Consider the following 24,043-nt stretch of genomic DNA (forward strand, 5'->3'; position numbering starts at 1 on the left):
GAAATGAAAATAAATATTATTGTGCAATAATCACAAATATAATCAGATATCATGTTCACCAATATTTGTCATTCCACATTTTCGAATATTGGATCGTTATACTTTGGATAGGATGCTATTTAATTAAATGGCACAGCTGTGCATACACTTAACAAATTTAGAATTGCAATTTGGAATAGTTAACCTAGACATAGTCACCATCAATGGTCCCCCAATCCTGGAGCAATACTAGAGATAGTTACAATGGTGAGTTAAAATGTCCATAGAGAATGTTTCTACAAATATATATTGCTAAAGACTATTAAGGCTACTTTAAGACTAGAACTAAACGTGACTTTATTTGACTGTTCAAATTCATTTTTCTAGCAATCAAAGTCCAATATGAGCATGTGCAGATATTCATCCTAAATTTGCTCTGCATACACAAAATTAATAAAATAAATTTGTCAAACAAATAGACATTCTAATAATCATCCAAGAATGAACACAGCATAATGGCTGCTGCTCTACTTTACATTATTTCATTGCAGCACAGCTGTGAATTCATCACCTCATAATGGCAGGCAAGAGACACAGAAAACAAAAAAATCACAGCTATCACTTTCTGAGCAGTTATCACTATAGCATCTGTATGTAGAAACATATGAACATGAGGAGCCAGGGTTGGAGAGAGCAAGATATGAAGGGATTCAGTGTAAAACAGTGGATTGACAATTTCAGAATGTTGAGAGGTGAATTTGATGACTTATGTCAACATTTGTCCAGTGAACTGTCTGAGGAAAATATAGGTTTGGGGCTCACCGTTTATGTCAGAAAACACATAGCTGTTGGGCTGTATTGACAGGTAGTAGTTAGAGAGTACTGTACACAGTCTTGAGGCAGATGAATATTGTGTTTGTTCATCTACAATAAAAAGCATTGTGTTATGTTGTAATGCCTGACTACATCTGGCTGTCTGGATGTCCAGGTTGAGCTGAATAATTTTGCTTAAATAAGCACAGTCTTACAATTGAGGTTTAATTGGTTCCACTAACACAAAGTGTTTCTCATTAACTGAAGATGGGCTTGGATGTTCATCCATTAGGAGTGCACTTGAGATATTTAAGAAACATCTTTCACTGCTCAAAAACACACAGAGGAGAATACAGTAATCCCTCGCTATATCGCGCTTCGCCTTTCACGGCTTCACTCTATCGCGGATTTTATATGTAAGCATATTTAAATATATACCAAGGATTTTTTGCTGGTTCGCGGATTTCTGCGGACAATGGGTCTTTTAATTTCTGGTACATGCTTCCTCAGTTGGTTTGCCCAGTTGATTTCATACAAGGGACGCTATTGGCAGATGGCTGAGAAGCTACCCAACTTACTTTTCTCTCTCTCTTGCGCTGACTTTCTCTGATCCTGACGTAGGGGGATTGAGCAGGGGGGCTGTTTGCACACCTAGACAATACGGACGCTCGTCTAAAAATGCTGAAAGATTATCTTCACGTTGCTACCTTCTGTGCAGCTGCTTCCTGAAGCGACATGCTGCATGGTGCTTCGCATACTTAAAAGCTCGAAGGACACGTATTGATTTTTGATTGAAAAACAAACTCTGTCTCTCTCTATCTCTCTCTCTCTCTCTTTCTCTGCTCCTGATGGAGGGGGTATGAGTTGCCGCCTTCAACAGCTTTGTGCCGCGGGGCTTCGCATACTTAAAAGCCAAACAGCCCTATTGATTTGTTTGCTTTTCTCTATCTCTCTGACATGCTCTGCTCCTGACACGCACTCCTTTGAAGAGGAAGATATGTTTGCATTCTTTTAATTGTGAGATGGAACTGTCATCTCTGTCTTGTCATGGAGCACAGTTTAAACTTTTGAAAAAGAGACAAATGTTTGTTTGCAGTGTTTGAATAACATTCCTGTCTCTCTACAACCTCCTGTGTTTCTGCGCAAATCTGTGACCCAAGCATGACAATATAAAAATAACCATATAAACATATGGTTTCTACTTCGCGGATTTTCTTATTTCGCGTGTGGCTCTGGAACACAACCCCCGCGATGGAGGAGGGATTACTGTATATATAAAATCCAAAGGTTGAAGGACCGTGGCTTTATGTGTGAAGCTGATGAGTTATATGGTGTATTATGGTATTGCTTGGAAAAGTGAAAGATATAAATCATGCTCTTCCATGAGCTGAAGACTGTAAGTTTCTGACTCACTGCTGTCGTTTCACCACAGAGCAAATTTTCTAACTAAAAAAGAGATTGGTAATAAGGGTGGGATTTGCACTGAGTAGAGTGTAGTGGCAATGCTGCATGAGATGGTCGGGTTGACATAGAGACAGATTAGTTGACATCATCAGGAGACACACCACTGATAGTGGTCAGAGACAGGCTCTGCATCGCTGATAAAAGGACTTCTCTGTTTAGATCACATTGCAAGTACTCACCTCTGAGCTGCAGACTACAGGTTCATGAACCACAGGCGACAGTTCACCACAGAGCAAATTTTCAAGATAAGAAAAGAAAGTGTGAGCTAAATGGAGAAGTCCTTTAGTCTGCTGTACGGAGTCTATCTCTGACCACTGTGAGAGGTGCGCCTCCTGGTGACATCAGCTGATTTCCTTCTGTGTCAGCCAAAACCATCTTGTGCAGCATCAGCACTACAATGTATTACTGTTTACAAGGTGCTTCTACTTTCTTCATGCAAGAAAAAAGTGCAAAGCATCTACATAGAGATCAAAAACAAAAAATGACATTTGAGAGACACCTAGTCCCTGAACTTCAAACAATACATCAAGCCTCTGCTTCATTGCATGGCTAATGTGTTCTTCAAGACTGGAACTTGGTGAGTGCATATATATCTATACTAATAAAAGGCAAAGCCCTCACTGACTCACTGACTCACTGATTGACTGACTCACTCATCACTAATTCTCCAAGTTCCCGTGTAGGTAGAAGGCTGAAATTTGGCAGGCTCATTCCTTACAGCTTACTTACAAAAGTTAGGCAGATTTCATTTCGAAATTCTACGCGTAATGGTTATAACTGGAACCTGTTTTTTGTCCATATACTCTAATGGAGGAGGCGGAGTCACGTATCGCGTCATCACGTATAACGCCTCCTACGTAATCACGTGAAGTGAAGACAAGGAAGAGATTTAAAGCACGAGTCAAATGCGGGAACGAAGGTAAATGACATTAATTGTTGAGTGTGTAAATGACATTAATTGTTGAGTGTCTTTTAATACTGTGTAATCGTTGAGTGTCTTTTAATACTTTGTAAGCATACATATTAACAGATGTGCAATTAAACATGTGCATTTACGGGGTGATTTCTCAGGCTCGAAGTGATCACTCGAGTGAAGGCAGCTTCACAAAAAAAAACAGATCCTTAACAAACTGTTATTGCTATATTTTGCCTCAATTTTAAAAGGTTTTCTTTTCTTCTTAATAAAAATTTAAAAGCAGAACTTCGCCGGTGCGAACCGCGGGGATTTGAGCGACTGACGCATACAGACATATTCATGAGTGCAGGTACTTCGGAAAGAAAGCACCATGTAAACCTAAAGTTTAAATTAAGTTCATAGACCTACAAAAGGTTGCCATTGATTTCAGGCAAGATTGCTTTTCTCCTGTACAACTATACGTTGCATTCTCAAGAGTGTGCTTGCACAGCTTGGTCATATTACAACCGGAGTGCTGAACTGACAGCGTGATATACAAACAGAACAATCGTAAAAACAGGATTAAATAAAAAGGCTGCTTCCGTTGGCAAAGCAACGAAAAAGGAAGACCTTATATGACGTTCGTTTATAAAACAGCGGAGAGGCTGTGTGAAGTCAGCTTCACAAAAAAACAGATCCTTAACAAATTGTTATTGGTAGATTTTCACTCAATTTAAAAAGGTTTTCTTCTTAATAAAAATTTAAAAGCAGTACTTCGCCGCTGCAAAGCACAGGGATGTATATATATAGATAGATAGATAGATAGACATATATAGATAGATAGATAGATAGATAGATAGATAGATAGATAGATAGATAGATAGATAGATAGATAGATAGATAGATAGATAGATAGAGATATCTATACATATTAATAAAAGGCAAAGCCCTCACTGACTCACTGACTGACTGACTGACTGACTCATCACTAATTCTCGAACTTCCCGTGTAGGTGGAAGGCTGAAATTTGGCAGGCTCATTCCTTACAGCTTACTTACAAAAGGTAGGCAGGTTTCATTTCGAAATTCTACGCATAATGGTCATAACTGGAACATGTTTTTTGTCCATATACTCTAATGGAGGAGGCGGAGTCACGTATCGCGTCATCACGTATGACGCCCCCTACGTAATCACGTGAAGTGAAAACAAGGAAGAGATTTACAGCATGAGTCAAATGCGGGAACGAAGGTAAATGACATTAATTGTTGAGTGTGTAAATGACATTAATTGTTGAGTGTCTTTTAATACTGTGTAATCGTTGAGTGTCTTTTAATACTTTGTAAGCATACATATTAACAGATGTGCAATTAAACATGTGCGTTTACGGGGTGATTTCTCAGGCTCGAAGTGATCACTCGAGCTCGAAGTGATCACTCGAGTGAAGGCAGCTTCACAAAAAAAAACAGATCCTTAACAAACTGTTATTGTTATATTTTGCCTCAATTTTAAAAGGTTTTCTTTTCTTCTTAATAAAAATTTAAAAGCAAAACTTCGCCGGTGCGAACCGCGGGGATTTGAGCGACTAATGGAGGAGGCGGAGTCACGTATCACGTCATCACGCCTCCTACGTAATCACGTGAGCTAATAACAAGGAAGAGATTTACAGCACGAGTCAAACGAAGAACGAAGGTAAATGACGTTAATTTTTGACTGTCTTTTAATACTGTGTAAGCATACATATTAACACATGTGCAATTAAACATGTGCATTTACGGGGTGATTTCTCAGGCTTAAAAGCTCGCCTTTTATTAAAAAGGTAAATGAAAACTGTTTTCATTCTGAAGGGCAGGAATGAAGGTAAATGACGTTAATTCTTGAGTGTCTTTTAATACTGTGTAAGCATACATATTAACACATGTGCAATTAAACGTGTGCATTTACGGGGTGATTTCTCAGGCTTAAAAGCTCGCCTTTTATTAAAGAGGTAAATGCAAACTGTTTTCATTCTGAAGGGCACAAACCACATTAGATTTCATGCTCAAGAGTAAGCTCAGCACACAGCTTGGTCATATTACAACCGGAGGGGTGAACTGACAACGTGGTATACAAAGAGATCCTTAACAAATAATTATTGATTCATTTTCCCTCAGTTTAAAAAGGTTTACTTTTCTTCTTAATAAAAATTTTAAAGCAGTACTTCGCCGCTACGAAGCACGGGTACTTTGATATATATATGTAGATATGTGTATATATATATATATATATATAAATATATATATATATATGTGTGTGTATATATATATATATATATATATATATATATATATATATATATGTAGATATGTATATGTATATGTAGATATATATATGTGTAGATATGTATATATATATATATATATATGTAGATATGTATATATATATATATATTGTTGAGGATTGCCGGCTTTCCAGTCCGGCCCTCACCCACAGGCCGCTAGGAGGAGCCCTCCGGACAGCATATTGGTGCCCCGAATTCCAGCAGGGCCTCATGGACTGTGTAGTTTCTATACACAGCCCTGCTGGATACCTTGGGGGCCGCCAGGAGTCGCTGTGAAGGGCCTCAAGGACTCTTGTATGCCCTATAACCCGGGAGTGCATGTCAGTCACGTGACTTGAGGAAGTGACGTGCTCCCGGGATGAAGAGGAGGACTGTTTGCCCTGACCCGGAAGGAAAACGGACTTGTGGGTTTCGCTTGGAACCATTTCCGGGTCAGGGGCTATAAAAGGACTCTGGGTAAGCCCAGACGCTGAGCTGAGCTGGGAGGAAGGTGGGCGAAGTGTCTGGGAGTGGAGGATTGTGTTATTGGAGAATAGTTTGTAGTTAATGAGTGTGGGGAGGAGAGTGCTTGGTGCACTGTGTTACAATAAAAAGAATAGTTGTTATACTTTTACCTGGTCTCAAGAATGGTACCTGAGGGTTCAAGAGGTGGACAAACGCTTCATCTGTTACAATATATATATATAGATATGTATATATATGTAGATATATATATATATATATATATCCATCCATCCATCCATCCATTTTCCAACCCGCTGAATCCGAACACAGGGACACGGGGGTCTGCTGAAGCCAATCCCAGCCAACACAGGGCACAAGGCAGGAACCCATCCTGGGCAGGGTGCCAACCCACCGCAGGACACACGCAAACACACCCACACACCAAGCACACACTAGGGCCAATTTAGAATCGCCAATCCACCTAACCTGCATGTCTTTGGACTGTGGGAGGAAACCGGAGCGCCCGGAGGAAACCCACGCAGACACGGGGAGAACATGCAAACTCCACGCAGGGAGGACCCGGGAAGCGAACCTAGGTCCCCAGGTCTCCCAGCTGCGAGGCAGCCACCGTGCCGCCCTATATATATATATATATGTATATGTAGATATATGTGAATGTATGTATGTATGTCTAGATATATATATATATATATATATATATTGTCACACACGTGTGTTTAGGGGACAGCTAAAGGGCTTAAATACAGGTAGTTCCATGCCAGACCAGGGGGGGGCGGAGTGCACTAATTTTCCCTCTCGATCTTTTGCAGACCATTCTAGGGAAATCCCACCCGGCTCTGGGGCAGCCACTGACGTCACTTCTGGTTCTGGTCGGGATGACATCACTTCCGCTACTGGCCTTTAAAGCTGCCATCTTGCTACCTGGAAGTCAGTTCTGTTTTGGACTCGGTGGTGTGAACATGTATGCCAATTTTGATCGCTTTTGCAGCCGTAATGGATTAAATGGGTGGCTGCCCCAAACCTTCTCGATGTCTTTTGGTCGTTCTTCTGACAGTGGCATAGTCGGCAGGAGGGAGGAATCCCTGAAGAGAACGGGACCGGACCTGAATCATGTCCAGGTGGGAGAGTACCTGGGCCGAGCTTTTGGGTGGGGAGTGCGTCTCGGGTTTCGGAAAGAACCGGTGCAGACTCCGCTCCCTTTGTCTATTTCTGGGTCACCTCAATTGAATAGGGAGAGTGTCGTTGGGACACACAGACGTGGGCTGGTCTCTATGGGGGATATGATGGGGACTTATTATGCTCTCTCGGAGGAGAGAGCTGTCCGTTCCACCGGGGCTAAGGTCCCAGAGGAAGGTGGACATTCCCCAGACCAGCAGGTGAAGAAAATTAAAAACTGGAGGTTTAACCCTGAACGGTCTACCCAAGAACAGCTAGACCTTTTATGGGAAGAGGTGGCCGGCTGGTTAAGGCCCGCTGAATGTACCACCTTCCAGGTAGTGAAAAAAGTAACCTGTTTTTTGTTCATAAATAGCCTGCCAGAGCATTTCGCCCAGCCGGTCTGGGGAGAATTTGCAAATATAAACGAGCTCATTGAGCTCATAGAAACATCTAGGGCAGCCTCGCAATTTGAGAGGGCTGAACGGTCCTTAAGTAGAAGCCATAGAGATTACGTCCCTCTTACACTGCCCTCTCGACATACACCGGAGTTTGCATCGGAGTCCCCGATCCCGCGGGCGCGGTCCTCGCTCGGAGGCGAGGCGGAATGTAAGTGGAGAGAGAGGGATGGGTTGTGTGCGCTTTCAAACCCCCTGGCTTTGGCTCATAAAGGTGAGGTCATAGTAAATGGCCACAAGGTAGAAGCCTTATTTGATTCCGGCAGCAACATTTCTGTTGTTGATTGCCGATATGTACTACCGCGACAGTGGTTAAAAACAAAGACCAGAATTACCTGTGTACACGGAGATGTCCGCGCCTATGACTCCGCCCGGTGTTTCATCTGCCACGGAGGAATACTACGAAAACTCGTTATGGCTGTACATCCAAATCCACCGTGTGCGGTGATTCTCGGGCGGGACTGGTCTGACATTAAAAGCGGTGCAGTACTGATCTCGCCTTATTCAAAATTAGGCCTAGTAACCGATGGGAATACACCGTCTCAGGTTGTCTCCACACCGTGTACGCAGCCGGTGGAGAGAGATATGGGAAACCCCAAGGAGGACGGAGAGCTTCCCGGCCCGTCGCGGGCGAATACGTCATCAGTCCGCACCTCACCAGAGCGGGACGACTCTCCGCCACTTGAGGTCAGCCCAGACCCTCTCTCAGATCTGAGCTTTCAATTCAGACAAACACCGGCCTCATTTAGAAGGGAGCAGTGGAATGATGATTCCCTTAAGTTTGCGAAGAATGTAGTAGTCCTCGCCAACGGCCAACGCACCAATCAGCCCATGCCACAAGGACCCCACTTTGTGTTAGAAAATGACTTATTATATCGGGTCAGTGAACACGAGGGGGGAGTGCGGAAGTTGCTGCTAATTCCACGAACTTTCCGGCGGCAAGTTTGTGAGTTAGCACACGCCCATCTCCTAGGAGGCCACTTGGGCACCGAAAAAACTTTAGAGCGTATTAAGCTCCGTTTTTATTGGCCGGGAATTAACGAGGAGGTTCGCCGCTTCTGTGTTTCGTGCCCGGAATGTCAGCTGCGGCAAATTCCTAGGAGGGACCGTGCTCCTCTTGTTCCCCTCCCCTTAATTGATGTCCCCTTTGAAAGGATAGGGGTCGACATAGTGGGACCCCTGGAACCCTCGGCCCGAGGACATAAATATATATTAGTCCTCGTGGATTATGCAACCCGATATCCAGAAGCTGTCCCATTGTGCTCAGCTAATTCTAAAGCAATCGCACGGGCACTAATGGAGGTCTTTGCGCGAGTTGGAATCCCTAAAGAAGTCCTTACGGACCAAGGGACGCCGTTTACCTTGGAGACGTTCAAGGAAACGGCCAAGTTACTCAAAATAAAGCACTTGAGAACCGCGGTGTATCATCCTCAAACCGATGGTTTAGTAGAGAGATTTAATCAGACTCTCAAACAGATGCTTCGCAAGGTGGAGGAATTGGGATCAGCTCCTCCCCCTCGTACTCTTTGCCTACTGGGAAGTCCCGCAAGCCTCAACGGGGTTCTCACCCTTTGAATTGTTATATGGGCGACAACCCCGGGGCATATTGGACATTCTAAAGGAAGGTTGGGAAGGAGAGGCCCTTCCCACAATTAATATTTTGGAATATATCGCACAGTTACGCGATAGATTTGCGAAGATTCGACCTATATTAAAAAGTCACATGCAAGAGGCGCAATCAGCACAGGCCCACTACTACGACCGTGGCACGACACTCCGGGAGTTCCAGCCGGGGGATCGAGTCATGGTATTGGTTCCCACCTCCCACTCTAAGCTACTTGCCCACTGGCAAGGGCCATACGAAGTTAAAGAGCGAAAGGGGCTCGCCGACTATTTGGTGAAACAACCCAATCGTCGACCGAGAGAGCGGATATATCACGTGAACCTGCTGAAACCGTGGAAGGAACGGGACCCTGATCCCACCTCCGGCCAGCACCGCTCCCTTTTTGCTCAAAGTAATACCCTTAACTTCGGGTCTTATTTAAATAACCGACAGAGGCGGGAGCTAGAGATAGTTATCTCGTCCGTCCCGGAGGTGGTTGACGAAATCCCCGGAAGGACTTCTCTGGTTGCCCATGACATAGTGACTGAACCCGGGGTCATAGTCCGAGAACGCCCGTACCGTCTTCCCGAGGCAAAGAAAGCAGAAGTGGAACTGGAAATCAAGCGCATGCTGGATCTAGGAGTCATAGAGGAGAGTCATAGTCCCTGGTCCAGCCCAATTGTCTTGGTTCCTAAGCCCGACGGAAGTTGGAGGTTTTGCAATGACTTCCGTCGACTTAATCAGGTCTCACTATTTGATGCTTATCCCATGCCTCGAGTGGACGACCTCCTTGAGAGGCTTGGACAGGCAGAATACTTGACCACACTTGACATGACCAAAAGGTACTGGCAGGTTCCTTTAACGGACTCCGCAAAGGGTAAAACCGCGTTTAGCACCCCTAGTGGGCACTGGCAGTATCGTGTCCTTCCATTCAGGTTACATGGGGCTCCTGCAACTTTCCAGCGTCTGGTGGACAAAGTGCTCCGCCCCCATAACACGTATAGTGCTGCCTACCTGGATGACGTCGTCATCTATTCCAGCACCTGGAAGGAACACCTACAGCAGGTTGGAGCCGTGTTACGGACATTGGGAGAAGCCGGTCTTCGTATCAACCCAAAGAAATGTTTCTTTGGATTGGAGGAAGCCAAGTATTTGGGCTACCTGGTGGGTCGTGGTACGGTGAAGCCACAGTGCTCTAAAATACAAGCCATTTTGACATGGCCCCGTCCGCGAACCAAGCGGCAAGTCCAGGCATTTCTCGGATTAGCGGGGTATTACCGCCGGTTTGTACCACGTTTTTCAGAGAGAGCCGTGCCCTTGACTAATTTGACAAAGAAGAGGGCTCCTAACACTGTGGTATGGACTGATATGACTGAGGCAGCCTTCAGTGACTTAAAAAGGGCCCTGACGTCGGCACCCGTGTTAAAGGCGCCTGATTTTTCACGGCCTTTTATTCTCCAGACGGACGCTTCGGACACAGGCCTAGGGGCAGTGCTGAGCCAAAGTGTCGATGGTGCTGAACACCCCATCATGTTTCTGAGCCGGAAACTGTTGGATCGGGAGAACAGATACACGGCAGTGGAGAGGGAGGCTCTTGCGATTAAGTGGGCGACCACACAGTTGAGATACTACCTCTTGGGTCGGGAGTTTACTCTAGTCACGGACCATGCCCCTTTACAGTGGATGGCCCTACACAAAGAGTCTAACCCGCGAGTCACGAGGTGGTTCCTCGATTTGCAACATTACAAGTTTTCGCTCATTCATCGGAAGGGTTCTCTACACGCCAATGCCGACGCTTTCTCCCGTGTTCACCACCTCTCGGTGCAGGACGCCCGACCCGACGGGTCTGGGCTAAGGGGGGGGCCCTGTCACACACGTGTGTTTAGGGGACAGTTAAAGGGCTTAAATACAGGTAGTTCCATGCCAGACCAGGGGGGGGCGGAGTGCACTAATTTTCCCTTTCGATCTTTTGCAGACCATTCTAGGGAAATCCCATCCGGCTCTGGGGCAGCCACTGACGTCACTTCTGGTTCCGGTCGGGATGACATCACTTCCGCTACTGGCCTTTAAAGCTGCCATCTTGCTACCTGGAAGTCAGTTCTGTTTTGGACTCGGTGGTGTGAACATGTATGCCAATTTTGATCGCTTTTGCAGCCGTAATGGATTAAATGGGTGGCTGCCCCAAACCTTCTCGATGTCTTTTGGTCGTTCTTCTGACAATATATATATATATATATATATATATATATATATATATATATATATATATATATATATATATATATATATGTATATGTAGATATATGTGAATGTATGTATGTATGTCTAGATATATATATATATATATATATATATATATATATATATATATATATATATATATATATATATGTAGATATGTATATATATATGTGTGTATATATATGTAGATATGTATATATATATACAGTAGAACCTCGGTTAGAGAACGCCTTTGATAACGAACAATTCGGATAACGACCAATAATTTCACTAAAAATTTGCCTCCGATAGCGAACAAAATTTCGGATAGCGACGCACACGCGACCAGCGGACAGCGGCCAGCTTCCCATCTTCCTTTGCGCTCGAGACACGGTTACGAACAGACGTTCATTATCTTTATCGGTGTGCATCCTTCTTATTTAGTGATTTTGTTGCTTTATTTAATAATATATAGCCCTCAATCATGGCTCCAATGAAGATTAAGAAAGCTGGTAGCAGTGCAGTAATAAGGCAGCGGCCAACAATTGAATTGAAAAAAGAAATTATTGCAAAGTATGAACGAGGCATGCGTGTGTCGGATATCGCAAGAGAATACGGCAAGTCAAAGTCGACAATCTCGACGATTTTAAAGAAAAAGGAGCAGGTTAAAGAAGCTAATGTGTCAAAAGGAATGACTATTATAACAAAGCAAAGGCCTCAAATAATAGACGAAGCAGTAATTCCACCCCTTCCTCCCCACACCTCCATAAAAAAAAAAGCATAAAAATAAAAAAAAAGTGTTTTGTAAATTAGTTTCGTAAAATAAAGTTATGTACAGTAAACAGTAAAATGTGTTTACGTATTAAAGTTAACCAGTGCTATTGTTTTCTGCAATACGTAGCGTATCTGTCATATGCCCTCCCTCCTCTGCCGTGACCCTCCCTCCTCTGCCGTGACCCTCCCTTTGCTGTCGTAATCGCCTCACTAGAAAGGTAAGATTCCACTTTTTTTTTTTTTATTCCATGCTGTAGTGTCATTTCTTTAGTTTTTAGTTACAGAATTATGTTATGTGCTTGTTCATAGTGCTATTGTTTTCTGCCATACGTAGCGTATCTGTCATATGCCCTCCCTCCTCTGCCGTGACCCTCCCTCCTCTGCCGTGACCCTCCCTTTGCTGTCGTAATCGCCTCACTAGAAAGGTAAGATTCCACATTTTTTTTTTTTTATTCCATGCTGTAGTGTCATTTCTTTAGTTTTTAGTTACAGAATTATGTTATGTGCTTATTCATAATGATTTTGTTCCTACACATTGCATTTTCAGTCGGTCATAGCCAAGCCTACCAATGCTACATGTCAGTCAAAACGATAAGTTTTCCTATGTTTTCTTATGTTTAAATGCTTTCTTTAATGTTTTTATTTTTATTTAACATCATTTGTACTGTATTATAACTGTTCCCATTTAAAAAAACATACCTATATAGCCTGTAACTTTCATATATTAGCGAGTCAACAGGGGCTAGGAACCAATTATTTCTATTTCCTTTATTCCTTATGGAGAAAATTGTTTCGGATAGCGACCATTTCGGATAACGACCCACTTTTCGGAACGGATTGTGGTCGTTATCCGAGGTATTACTGTATATGTAGATATATAAATATACTGTATATATCTTTATATATATGTGTCTGTGTGTGTATATATGTATATATGTATGTATGTATGTGTATATTTATATATGTATATGTGTGTGTGTATGTATGTGTGTATATGTATGTGTATATATATGTTGATGTGTGTATATATATATATATATGTGGATGTGTATATGTATATATATATATGTGTGTATATGTAGATATGTGTATATGTAGATATGTATATATATATTTATGTGTGTGTGTGTGTGTATATTATATATATATATATATATGACAGCAACACTCATAACAATGACAACACAATTACATATACAGTATATATATATGTAGATATGTATATACAGTGGAACCTCGAGATACGATCACCTCTGTATACGAGAAATTCAAAATACGAGGAAAGTATGAGCGAAAAATTCAGATCTAAATACGAGCATTGGCTCACGTAACAAGCCACGAGCCAGGCTGTGGGTATAGCTCGCGGCTTAGCGAGGGGGCGTGGTAGCTGTAGCGAGCCGCAGGGCGATCTGCGGTGTCTGCGTTTCTCACCTAAGTGCACAGGTGGGAAACTGCCCACATCCATGATTTGTCCTGTGGCTGATGGGCTGGGCAGGGTTGCCACCCGTCCTTTATAATACGGAATCGTCCAGTATTTGAGAATGAAATTGCGCGTCCCGTTTTGAATCAATACGTATGCGTCCCTTATTTTTTTGTATTAAAAGTGGTAACCCTAGCAGCTGCCATGTCTTCCCCGCATATATAGAGAAGCGCGAGCCGGTTAAGGGGGAGAAGAAGTAAAAGAAAAGAGAGGAGAGGAGAGGAGAGAGAACGGAGGTTGCAGGAGGAGGCAGGAATCCGCAGCAGTAGGAAGTCGGTGCGAGAGAGCGAGCGAGTACAGGCGAGCCAAACAGCTGAAGCAGGACGGTGTAGAGAAGGTCAGCTGCATTAAGTGTCTCGCCTGTTGCAGAGCCCGCATGGGAGAAGCAGGTGAGACGCTAACAGAGAAGAAGCACCGGGGATTGTCATCTGTTTTTTGAAGACTGCTTCCTGTTGACGTTTTAACCTCGTGTTAAAGGATTGTTATTCTTATGTACTTTAAACCTCCACTTCACAACTGTTTTAAGGATTAAAGATTTATTGAATGCTCTACTGCACTTTGGACACCTGTTTTGATTCTTTTAATAATCAGTTATATTATTTACCAGTGTTATTTATTAAAGGTAGACTACAGTATATATAATTTATCAGTGTTATTTGTTAGGAAAATTGATTTTTATGTTAATATATTTGGGATGCGGAACGGATTAACTGGATTTCCATTATTTTCAATGGGGACGTTTGTTCTAGATACGAGAAATTCGCTATACAAGCTCAGTGCTGGAACGAATTAAACTCGTATCTAGAGGTTCCACTGTATATATATATATATATCTGTAAATGTATGTATGTATGTATGTATGTCTAGATACAGTGGAACCTCGAGATACGATCACCTCTGTATACGAGAAATTCAAAATACGAGGAAAGTATGAGCGAAAAATTCAGATCTAAATACGAGCATTGGCTCACGTAATGAGCCTTTGAGCCAGGCTGTGGGTATAGCTCGCGGCTTAGCGAGGGGGCGTGGTAGCTGTAGCGAGCCGCAGGGCGATCTGCGGTGTCTGTGTTTCTCACCTAAGTGCACAGGTGGGAAACTGCCCACATCCATGATTTGTCCTGTGGCTGATGGGCTGGGCAGGGTTGCCACCCGTCCTTTAAAATACGGAATCGTCCAGTATTTGAGAATGAAATTGCGCGTCCCGTTTTGAATCAATACGTATGCGTCCCTTATTTTTTTGTATTAAAAGTGGTAACCCTTACAGCTGCCATGTCTTCCCCGCATATATAGAGAAGCGCGAGCCGGTTAAGGGGGAGAAGAAGTAAAAGAAAAGAGAGGAGAGGAGAGGAGAGAGAACGGAGGTTGCAGGAGGAGGCAGGAATCCGCAGCAGTAGGAAGTCGGTGCGAGAGAGCGAGCGAGTACAGGCGAGCCAAACAGCTGAAGCAGGACGGTGTAGAGAAGGTCAGCTGCATTAAGTGTCTCGCCTGTTGCAGAGCCCGCATGGGAGAAGCAGGTGAGACGCTAACAGAGAAGAAGCACCGGGGATTGTCATCTGTTTTTTGAAGACTGCTTCCTGTTGACGTTTTAACCTCGTGTTAAAGGATTGTTATTCTTATGTACTTTAAACCTCCACTTCACAACTGTTTTAAGGATTAAAGATTTATTGAATGCTCTACTGCACTTTGGACACCTGTTTTGATTCTTTTAATAATCAGTTATATAATTTACCAGTGTTATTTATTAAAGGTAGACTACAGTATATATAATTTATCAGTGTTATTTGTTAGGAAAATTGATTTTTATGTTAATATATTTGGGATGCGGAACGGATTAACTGGATTTCCATTATTTTCAATGGGGACGTTTGTTCTAGATACGAGAAATTCGCTATACAAGCTCAGTGCTGGAACGAATTAAACTCGTATCTAGAGGTTCCACTGTATATATATATATATATATGTAGATATGTATATATATGTGTATATATATGTAGATATGTGTATATATGTAGATATGTAAATATATATGTATATATATGTGTCTGTGTGTGTATATATATATATATGTATGTGTATGTATGTGTATATTTATATATGTATATGTGTGTGTATGTACTGTATGTGTGTATATATATATTGATATGTGTATATATATATATATATGTATACATATGTGGATGTGTATATGTATATATACAGTATATGTATATATGTGTATATGTAGAAACGTATATATGTATATGTATATATATGTTTATGTGTGTGTATATTATATATATATAAGACAGCAACACTCATAACAATAAAAACAAAATTACATTGACAATCATGTTACGTTATTTTAAAAATGTTTCCTTTTCTTTTTCATAACCTCTTTAACACACTACTTCTCCGCTGCGAAGCGTGGGTATTTTGCTAGTGTAAATATATATGTATATATATGTGTCTGTGTGTGTATATATATATATATATATATATATATATATATATATATATATATATATATATATATATATGTATGTGTATGTATGTGTATATTTATATATGTATATGTGTGTGTATGTACTGTATGTGTGTATATATATATATATTGATATGTGTATATATATATATGTATATATATGTGGATGTGTATATGTATATATATATGTATATATGTGTATATGTAAATACGTATATATGTATATGTATATATATGTTTATGTGTGTGTATATTATATATATATAAGACAGCAACACTCATAACAATAAAAACACAATTACATTGACAATCATGTTACGTTATTTTAAAAATGTTTCCTTTTCTTTTTCATAACCTCTTTAATACACTACTTCTCCGCTGCGAAGCGCGGGTATTTTGCTAGTATATATATATACAGTCAACCCTTGATATACGACCGGCCTGACATGCAAACAACTTGATTTACGACAAAAATGTTTGTTTTGATTTACGACCAACATCTTGCATTAGGACCTGAATGCGGTCACGTGTATCTGCTTGCGCAGTTGTAAACAAACAGCCGAGAGCGTTTGTAAGCATCAGTCGAAGCCCAGATACATGTGTTTGTAGACATAATTTCGGTCAGTGCAGTGATTTATATAATTTTTTTTGATAATTGCTAAGGAAGGAAGAGAAGGTAACGAAGGTAAAGAAAGTGATCACAATCGAAACGAAGAAGGAAATTGTACGGAAATATGAGAGTGGTGCTTGTGTGACAGATCTCGCTAATATGTACAGCATGTCAAAATCCACCATCTCGACAATTTTACAAAGGAAAGATTTGTATAAGGAGGCTCCTTCCAAACAATAACCACCTTCCATTTCATTCTTCTCCTCCTCCCTTCCTGCAGCCCAAAGTTAAATTAAATAGTGAGTACAGTATGAAATTGTTGTTTCTGGTAGGCTAGGCACTTTTTATAACTTTTTGGTTAGTACATTAGAAAAATTATTGGTGTTTTGGTAAATTATGCACATTATACAACCCTTTTTTATTATGAAAAGGTTAAGTAAGTGTTGCTGTGGGAGGTTCGGAATGCATTATGGGTATTTCCATTATTACTTATGGGAAAAATAGTCTTGACTTACAACCAACTTGAGTTACAACCAGCCCTCGCGAATGAATTGAATTCGTAAGTCAAGGGTCCATATATATACAGTGATCCCTCACTATATCGCGCTTCGACTTTCGCAGCTTCACTCCATCGCGGATTTTAAATGTAAGCATATCTGAATATATATCACAGATTTTTTGCTGGTTCGTGGATTTCTGCAGACAATGGGTCTTTTAATTTATGGTACATGCTTCCTCAGTTGGTTTGCCCAGTTGATTTCATACAAGGGACGCTATTGGCAGATGGCTGAGAAGCTACCCAACCAGAGCACGTATTACGTTTTAAATAAAACTCCTCAATGATATACAATATGCTTCCCACATGGTGCTTTGCATACTTGAAAGCTCGAACAGCACGTATTGATTTTTGATTGTTTGCTTTTCTCTGTCTCTGTCACTCTCTCTGACATTCTCTGCTCCTGACGGGAGGGGGTGTGAGCAGAGGGGCTGTTCGCACACTGGCCTAGAGGATATGGGCGCTCCTCTAAAAAATGCTGAAAGACTACCTTCATATTGCTCCCTTCCTTGCAGCTGCTTTGTCCAGCGGTGCTTCGCATACTTAAAAGCCCGAACAGCCCTGTTGATTTTTGGTTGTTTACTTTTATGTCTCTCTGTCTCTCTCTCTCTCTCTCTCTGACATTCTCTGCTCCTGACGTGCACTTCTTTGAAGAGGAAGATATGTTTGCATTCTTTTAATTGTGAGACTGTCATCTCTGTCTTGTCATGGAGCACAGTTTAAACTTTTGACTAAAGGGTGTTATTTCATGTCTAGAGGGCTCTAATAATGTTAAAAAAAGAATTTAGAAGGCCTAAACAGATTTTCTATGCTCTAACTGTGAAAATATTCGATTTATAAATAAAGAATCCTACTTCGCGGAAATTCATTTATCGCGGTACAGTCTGGAACGGATTAACCATGATAAACGAGGGTTTACTGTATATACACTAGCTGTGTAAGCCTGTACTGTAAAAAGCACGGGGTCCTAGAAACTATTGAAATCATCAGAAAAATAATTGAAATGTAGAGATGTCAGGTAATTGAAAGGAACTACACTGGGCGTCTCTCTCCTAGGAGGTTTCGTTTTGCCGATGTGCTCACCTCGCTTGTGTATTAGTGGAAGGAGGAAAAGTAACTAGGATACAGTTTTGCCGATATGCTCGCCTCGCTTCTGTATCCTCGGAGGTGGAGCCCTTACCCCGACTCCACCTTTCACTTCCGGGCCGGATAAACAGACAAACACACTTCCACACGTAGACGTTAATTTATAAGATATATTTATTACTTATTACTAGTTTGTGGTGATTTGTTGTATTTTGTTTGTTGTTATCAATCAATTTATTGATTTGGAGAAGGCTTAGGATGAGGTGCCACATCAAGAGGTCTGGAGGGAACAGAATATCAGAGAAGTATTTGAGAACTGTCCAGGATGTGTATGAGACCGTATATTTAAAGAAGTGATGCAGTAATAGGCAAGATCCCTTTTAGAATAAGTCTCCATCAGGGATCTTCATTAAGTCTTTACCTCTTTGATATGGTTATGGATGTGTTAAGTCATGGGATAAAATCCCAATCCCAATGACATTATGTTGTGTAGCACAAGAAAAGAGGAAGTGGAGAGGAATTTGGAAGAATACAGAACGACTTTGGAAGATAGAGGATTGAAGGTAAATAAGAAGAAGACAGAATATGTGAGGTTTAATAATGCTCAGGATTCAAAGGTTAGCCTGCAGGGAGAGCTATTGAAATGAGTGGATATATTTAAATATCTAGGATCAGTGGTAGCCCAAGATGGAAACTAAGTACAGTACAGTATGAGTGAAACAACTGGAAGAAGTTATCAGGAGTATTGTGTGATCAAAGAATTAAGTTAAGGTTAAAGGTAAAGTTTTTAAAATAGTAATAAGACCAGCAATGATGTATGGAGCTGAGACACTGGCAATTAAGGAAGCACAGGAGAAGAAGTTAGATGTGGCAGAAATAAGAATGTTGAGATGGATATATGGAGTTACAAAAAAGGACAGAATAAGAAATGAGACAATCAGTGGTACAACAAAAGGGGGAGAGACATCTAAGAAAGTATAGGAGAGTAAGTTGAATTGGTATGAACATACTGTATGATGAGGAAAGACAATGAATATGTGGGCAAAAGAGTGATCAGAATGGATGTATAGGGGAAGAGAAAGCAAGGGAGGCCAAAGTGAGAATGATAGATAAAGTAAATGAAGATCTGAAGGAAAAGGGCCTGACTGGTGAGGAGGTGCAGGACTGAGCTGTTTGAAGAAGGCTGATCAAGCACATCAACCCCACATGGAAGTGGACAAAGATAAAGAGGAATAAGAAGAAAAAGTTAGCTTTATCTTACAGCCAGTACACCCTGGTCCAGTTTAGACATAGTTTTGCCAATCAAGTTTATAATGTCCAACCAGCAAATATTTAATTGAAGTCCAAAAACCCCAATGACTTTTTCAAAATGTCGACAATAGAATAAGTGCATTATCAAGTCCCTAATAAAACAATATATGCACTTACCTCTCTGTTTAGGTATGATTTTATTGTCACATATCCTGTGGATGAATTCACATTAAAGTAATGACTGTTTTCTCCTGTAATCCCGTATATTAAAGGATTATTATCAGGGTTTGTTGCACATATCTGGAAAGCTTTATCTCCTACACAAAAAATAACACAGGTTTTATTTTGTTAACGACAACATTCAAACTACAATGTATTTCCATTACAATGTCTATGAAACTTCTAACAGAGCATGATAAAATGCAAAGATTATATATATATTGTTTCTAATATAAATGTATGTGTCCTTAATTTCAAAAATCATTTATTGTTGACAGCAATTTCTACCAAAGTCAAGCATGGAATTCCTTATGAAAGACCGAAGAGAAAATAAAACCTGACCTTTGGAATTGGAGAAATCAGTATCTTTAGAGAGTGATATGCCAAAAAGTAATTATAAGTAATTCATTCATGATATTTCCCATTAACATGACCAGTATCTTATGGTCAAGAAATACTAATTAATGGAACTTAATGTCACATTTCAATGTCAACTATAAATCATCTTACCTATTTCGAGATTTTCACATAAGAGCACATAGGTCATATTTGAGCAAAAATTTGGAGCAGACTGGGCATCTAGGCAAAAGAAAATGAATCTAGTAAATGAACTTCAGTAAAAATAAATAAATAATAAAAAGGCAGAGAGGGGGTGTAAATTTCTATATTTTAAGATTTCTCTTTGTTACAAAAGTTTTTTTTTGGAGGGAGGTTTAATTTCATTTTACACCGTTTGGGTGGCAATATCCAGATGCCAATGACTGTGTTCAAAATGCAGGGCTATAATCATTATCTTAAATTTTAATTAGTCTAAAATTAAAGTACACTTGCATTTTCCACCTTAATAAAAGGATAAGTGTCTGTGTGTCTGTATGTCTCTATAATTCCAAAAAACACAACATTTTTAGTAATAAAATTCATTGCATTTGTCATTTCTACAGATGGTTAACACTGCTTTCACAGATCCCATACCACATGGCATAAAACAGATGCACTGCAAACATTAACACTGAGGTCTACATTGATTACTTAGATTTAATCTTGTCTTAGATAGGTAGCACAGCTTGTATTCAAATAATGCACCATAGTTTCTGAAAACTATTGAAATTAAAAGATGTTTTGTCATCCATAAATGCATTTATTTGGTTTGCAGTTGAACAAAACCAAAACAGTGTGAAAAGAGCTCAATTCTTGTTCATTCTACAAAGACATTACAAAATGGACAAAATTTTAAAACCCATTAGAAATTATAAGAAATAACTATTTTGAAGAGGTCCCTCATGCAGACTAATGTCTTTTAATGGTTATCACAGGTGTCTTCAATCTGGTGATAACTCATTCAGCCACTTTTAATGGAGAAAGGAAATCACTCAACTGTTCTGTTTCACACTAAACATGGAAAATAAAAGGAAAAGCAGAGAGTTTTCTAAGGAGAGAAGACAGACAGTAACAGCCAAAGTATGGTCAACGGACAAGGCCATTTCCAAAGAGCTTAATGCTCTTGTGACTACTGTTGCCAATACTAAGAATTTTAAGGCCAATGTGACTGTACCCAACCTCACTAGATGCGATGGCACAAGGGAAATGAAACCAAGAATGAAGAGAAAGACTGATCAAATGGTGAAGAAAGAACGAAGAAAACTTTCAAAACAGGTCCAAGCTGCTCTTCAAGCTCAAGGGGCAACAGCTTCAAGCCACACCATCCATCACTGTCTGGATGATAATGGACTTCATGGTAGAAGACCTAGAAAGAACACACTTCTAAGAGGGACACAAACAAGCTCTATAGTTTGCCACAATGCACAAGCCATAGTCCAGCAGAGAGAACATCCACTGATCAGACAACACAAAAGAGGAGCTTTTTGGTAAATCACACCAACTCTGTGTTAAGAGAAAAAAAAGAACAGGTTTCAGCTAATATTTTTTGAGAGAATAATTTAGAGATAACAATAGCTAACAATTTTGGTTTGTGGTGTACATTGAAATATATAAGAAACGATTTTGGAAAACTACTAAGATGGTCAAGTAAACAAAGGATGTACCAGAATGAAAGGTTAATGAAACACACAAAATGACTAAGAAATCAGCAGATGTCCTGTAAACAACCCAGAATGAACAGTTATTACATACAAAGAAATTTCAAGGTTGGTGGCTCAAACCAAACAGTATGAGAAGAATAAGAATATAATAAAATATACTTTTATTTTATATAAGTCATTTGGGTGTAAAGCAAAGAATCAACCAGAGTAAACTTTATGCATTGATTGACGCTGTATATAAATTCAATAGTTCATAAAATGAACCTCTATCCTTTGTTTCTCTGATCATTCTGACCATTCTGCTGTAATAGGCTGCTGTGAAGGATGCTCCCTCTACAGCAGTAATTAATTGATGCAATGAACAGCTTATCTCCTGCCTAATTACTGACTCAAAAAGGTTTTATCAAACTTGTAACGGCTGAGGATGTTTCTTTCTTTAATTAAGATTGAGTTGATTTCTACCACAGTTCAGAGTTTTTTTAAGTGAACAGGTACCAATATTTTTAACCACATTTGCATTTTAAAATCTTTGTTTATTTTGTTTCTTCTGAATGTTTAAGTGGTTTGAAGAAAAATGTTTTTATGTATTTTTCTGATTTTGTTAATTAATGTGTTCATGCAATAATTAATTTTTCCTCCGCACAATTACACTTAGCAAACCCATGGCATGGAATCAGGAATGGATGCATTGTCAGTCCATCACATTTAATATCCAGGCACAAATACACACTTTCATGGAGGTACTCTTTCATCAGTGAAGTTCCATAGGGGTCTGTCCTTGGACTGTCACTTTTTCTGGTTTATATTAATGACGTTGATTTTGGTATACTTAATAAACTTGTGAAATTTGCAGATGACACTTAAAATTGGTGGAATGGCAAATACTGAGGGGACAGCAAAAAGAGCTTTAAAAGCCCTGGACAACCTTCAAAACTGGGTGAACACCTGGAAAATGCAGTTTAATGTAGAAAAGTGTAAAGTCCTACACATGGGCAAAAGGAACATCAATTTTAAATACAAGATAGGAAACACTGTGATATAGTAAGCAACCTCTCTGAAAGGGATTTAAGGGTTTATGTTAAAACAACCTTTTCATCAATTAAGCAATGTAAAGAAGACATTTAAAGGTGAATAAAATGTCAGGCTATATCATAAAATTGTTGAATATAAGTCAGGGGACGTTATGCTTGAACTTCATAATGCAGTAGTAAGACCACATCTGGAGTATTGTGCGCAGTTCACATAGCAGCACCTGAACTCATGTGGAGGAAAGCAACCAAGTGCATCTCAGGACTTAAGAACATGTCTTACTGTGACAGAAGCCAGGAAGCACTTCTTTGCATAAAGAAGTGTGGGACTCTGGAACTACCTAAACGTGTAGTTAAAGCAGAAACCTTGAAAACCTTTAAGAAGAATCTAGATGAGGTGTTTGGGCAGCTTAGCTGTTAGCTAAACAAATGTGCTTGATGGAATGTATGGATTCTTCTCGTTTGTCAAATTTCTAATGTACTAGTTCACTCAATCTGACGGGCAATGTGCAAAGAAGCTGGAGTATCCAAAGAAGATCTATATAGGCACAAGAAAAACACAAGTGGTGACCATGCTGGAATTTCATCTCTGGAGCCTGTTACTGTAAAACAGCAAAGCTAACCAATGTGCATCAGTGGCATTCTACTGCTTATTTCTTAACTTAAAAAATCTAGATGGGTTATATCTAGAAAAGTTAAATATCAGTCATAACTATGTTTGACCAATATATGCACAAATGTGTACTGCTTATGGATGTCAGCAGAACTTAGTAAATATTGAAGCATGTTTCTACCAAATCAGTAAATGTGTTTGTATTACTAGGTTCTGTCCTTGTACTTCCTTGTGCTAACCTGAAGATATAAATACATATTAGAGGGCAAGTCTTAAGAATGCTAACCAATTCTACCAATCTGATAAACGTTTGCACAGGAGGATCCTACAGAAAATGTCTGTGAAAGGCATGTTTGAGCGCTATGAAGCCTTCATTGTAGTGAAGGACATCCATGATGAAGGTGAAAAAATCAAGGCCCTGAAATTGAAAGCAGTCATGCATGTAAAGAACAGTACTTAATGCCTTTAATATGTGATGGGAGAACTTTGATAAGTGGCCTGATTAAGCTATCAATAAAAGTCACTGCTTACCAGTAGCCATTTGACCTTGGAGTTAG

At 40.2% G+C, this 24,043-nt stretch overlaps 1 protein-coding gene across 1 annotated transcript in view; it reads right to left on the reverse strand.

Moving 5' to 3' along the window:
- The window catches only part of cdhr2 (cadherin related family member 2), a 170,653-nt gene that overhangs the window by 112,189 nt on the left and 34,421 nt on the right, over window positions 1-24,043 (reverse strand). The window contains exons 3-4 of the mRNA XM_051934136.1: window positions 20,317-20,385; window positions 19,765-19,904 (exon numbers count right to left, since the gene is read on the reverse strand). Coding sequence (XP_051790096.1) covers window positions 19,765-19,904; window positions 20,317-20,385 — 209 coding nt within the window. The remainder of the gene's footprint in view (window positions 1-19,764; window positions 19,905-20,316; window positions 20,386-24,043) is intronic.

This window comes from Erpetoichthys calabaricus, chromosome 11 (assembly GCF_900747795.2).
Source record: "Erpetoichthys calabaricus chromosome 11, fErpCal1.3, whole genome shotgun sequence".
Taxonomy (NCBI): Eukaryota; Metazoa; Chordata; class Cladistia; order Polypteriformes; family Polypteridae; genus Erpetoichthys; species Erpetoichthys calabaricus.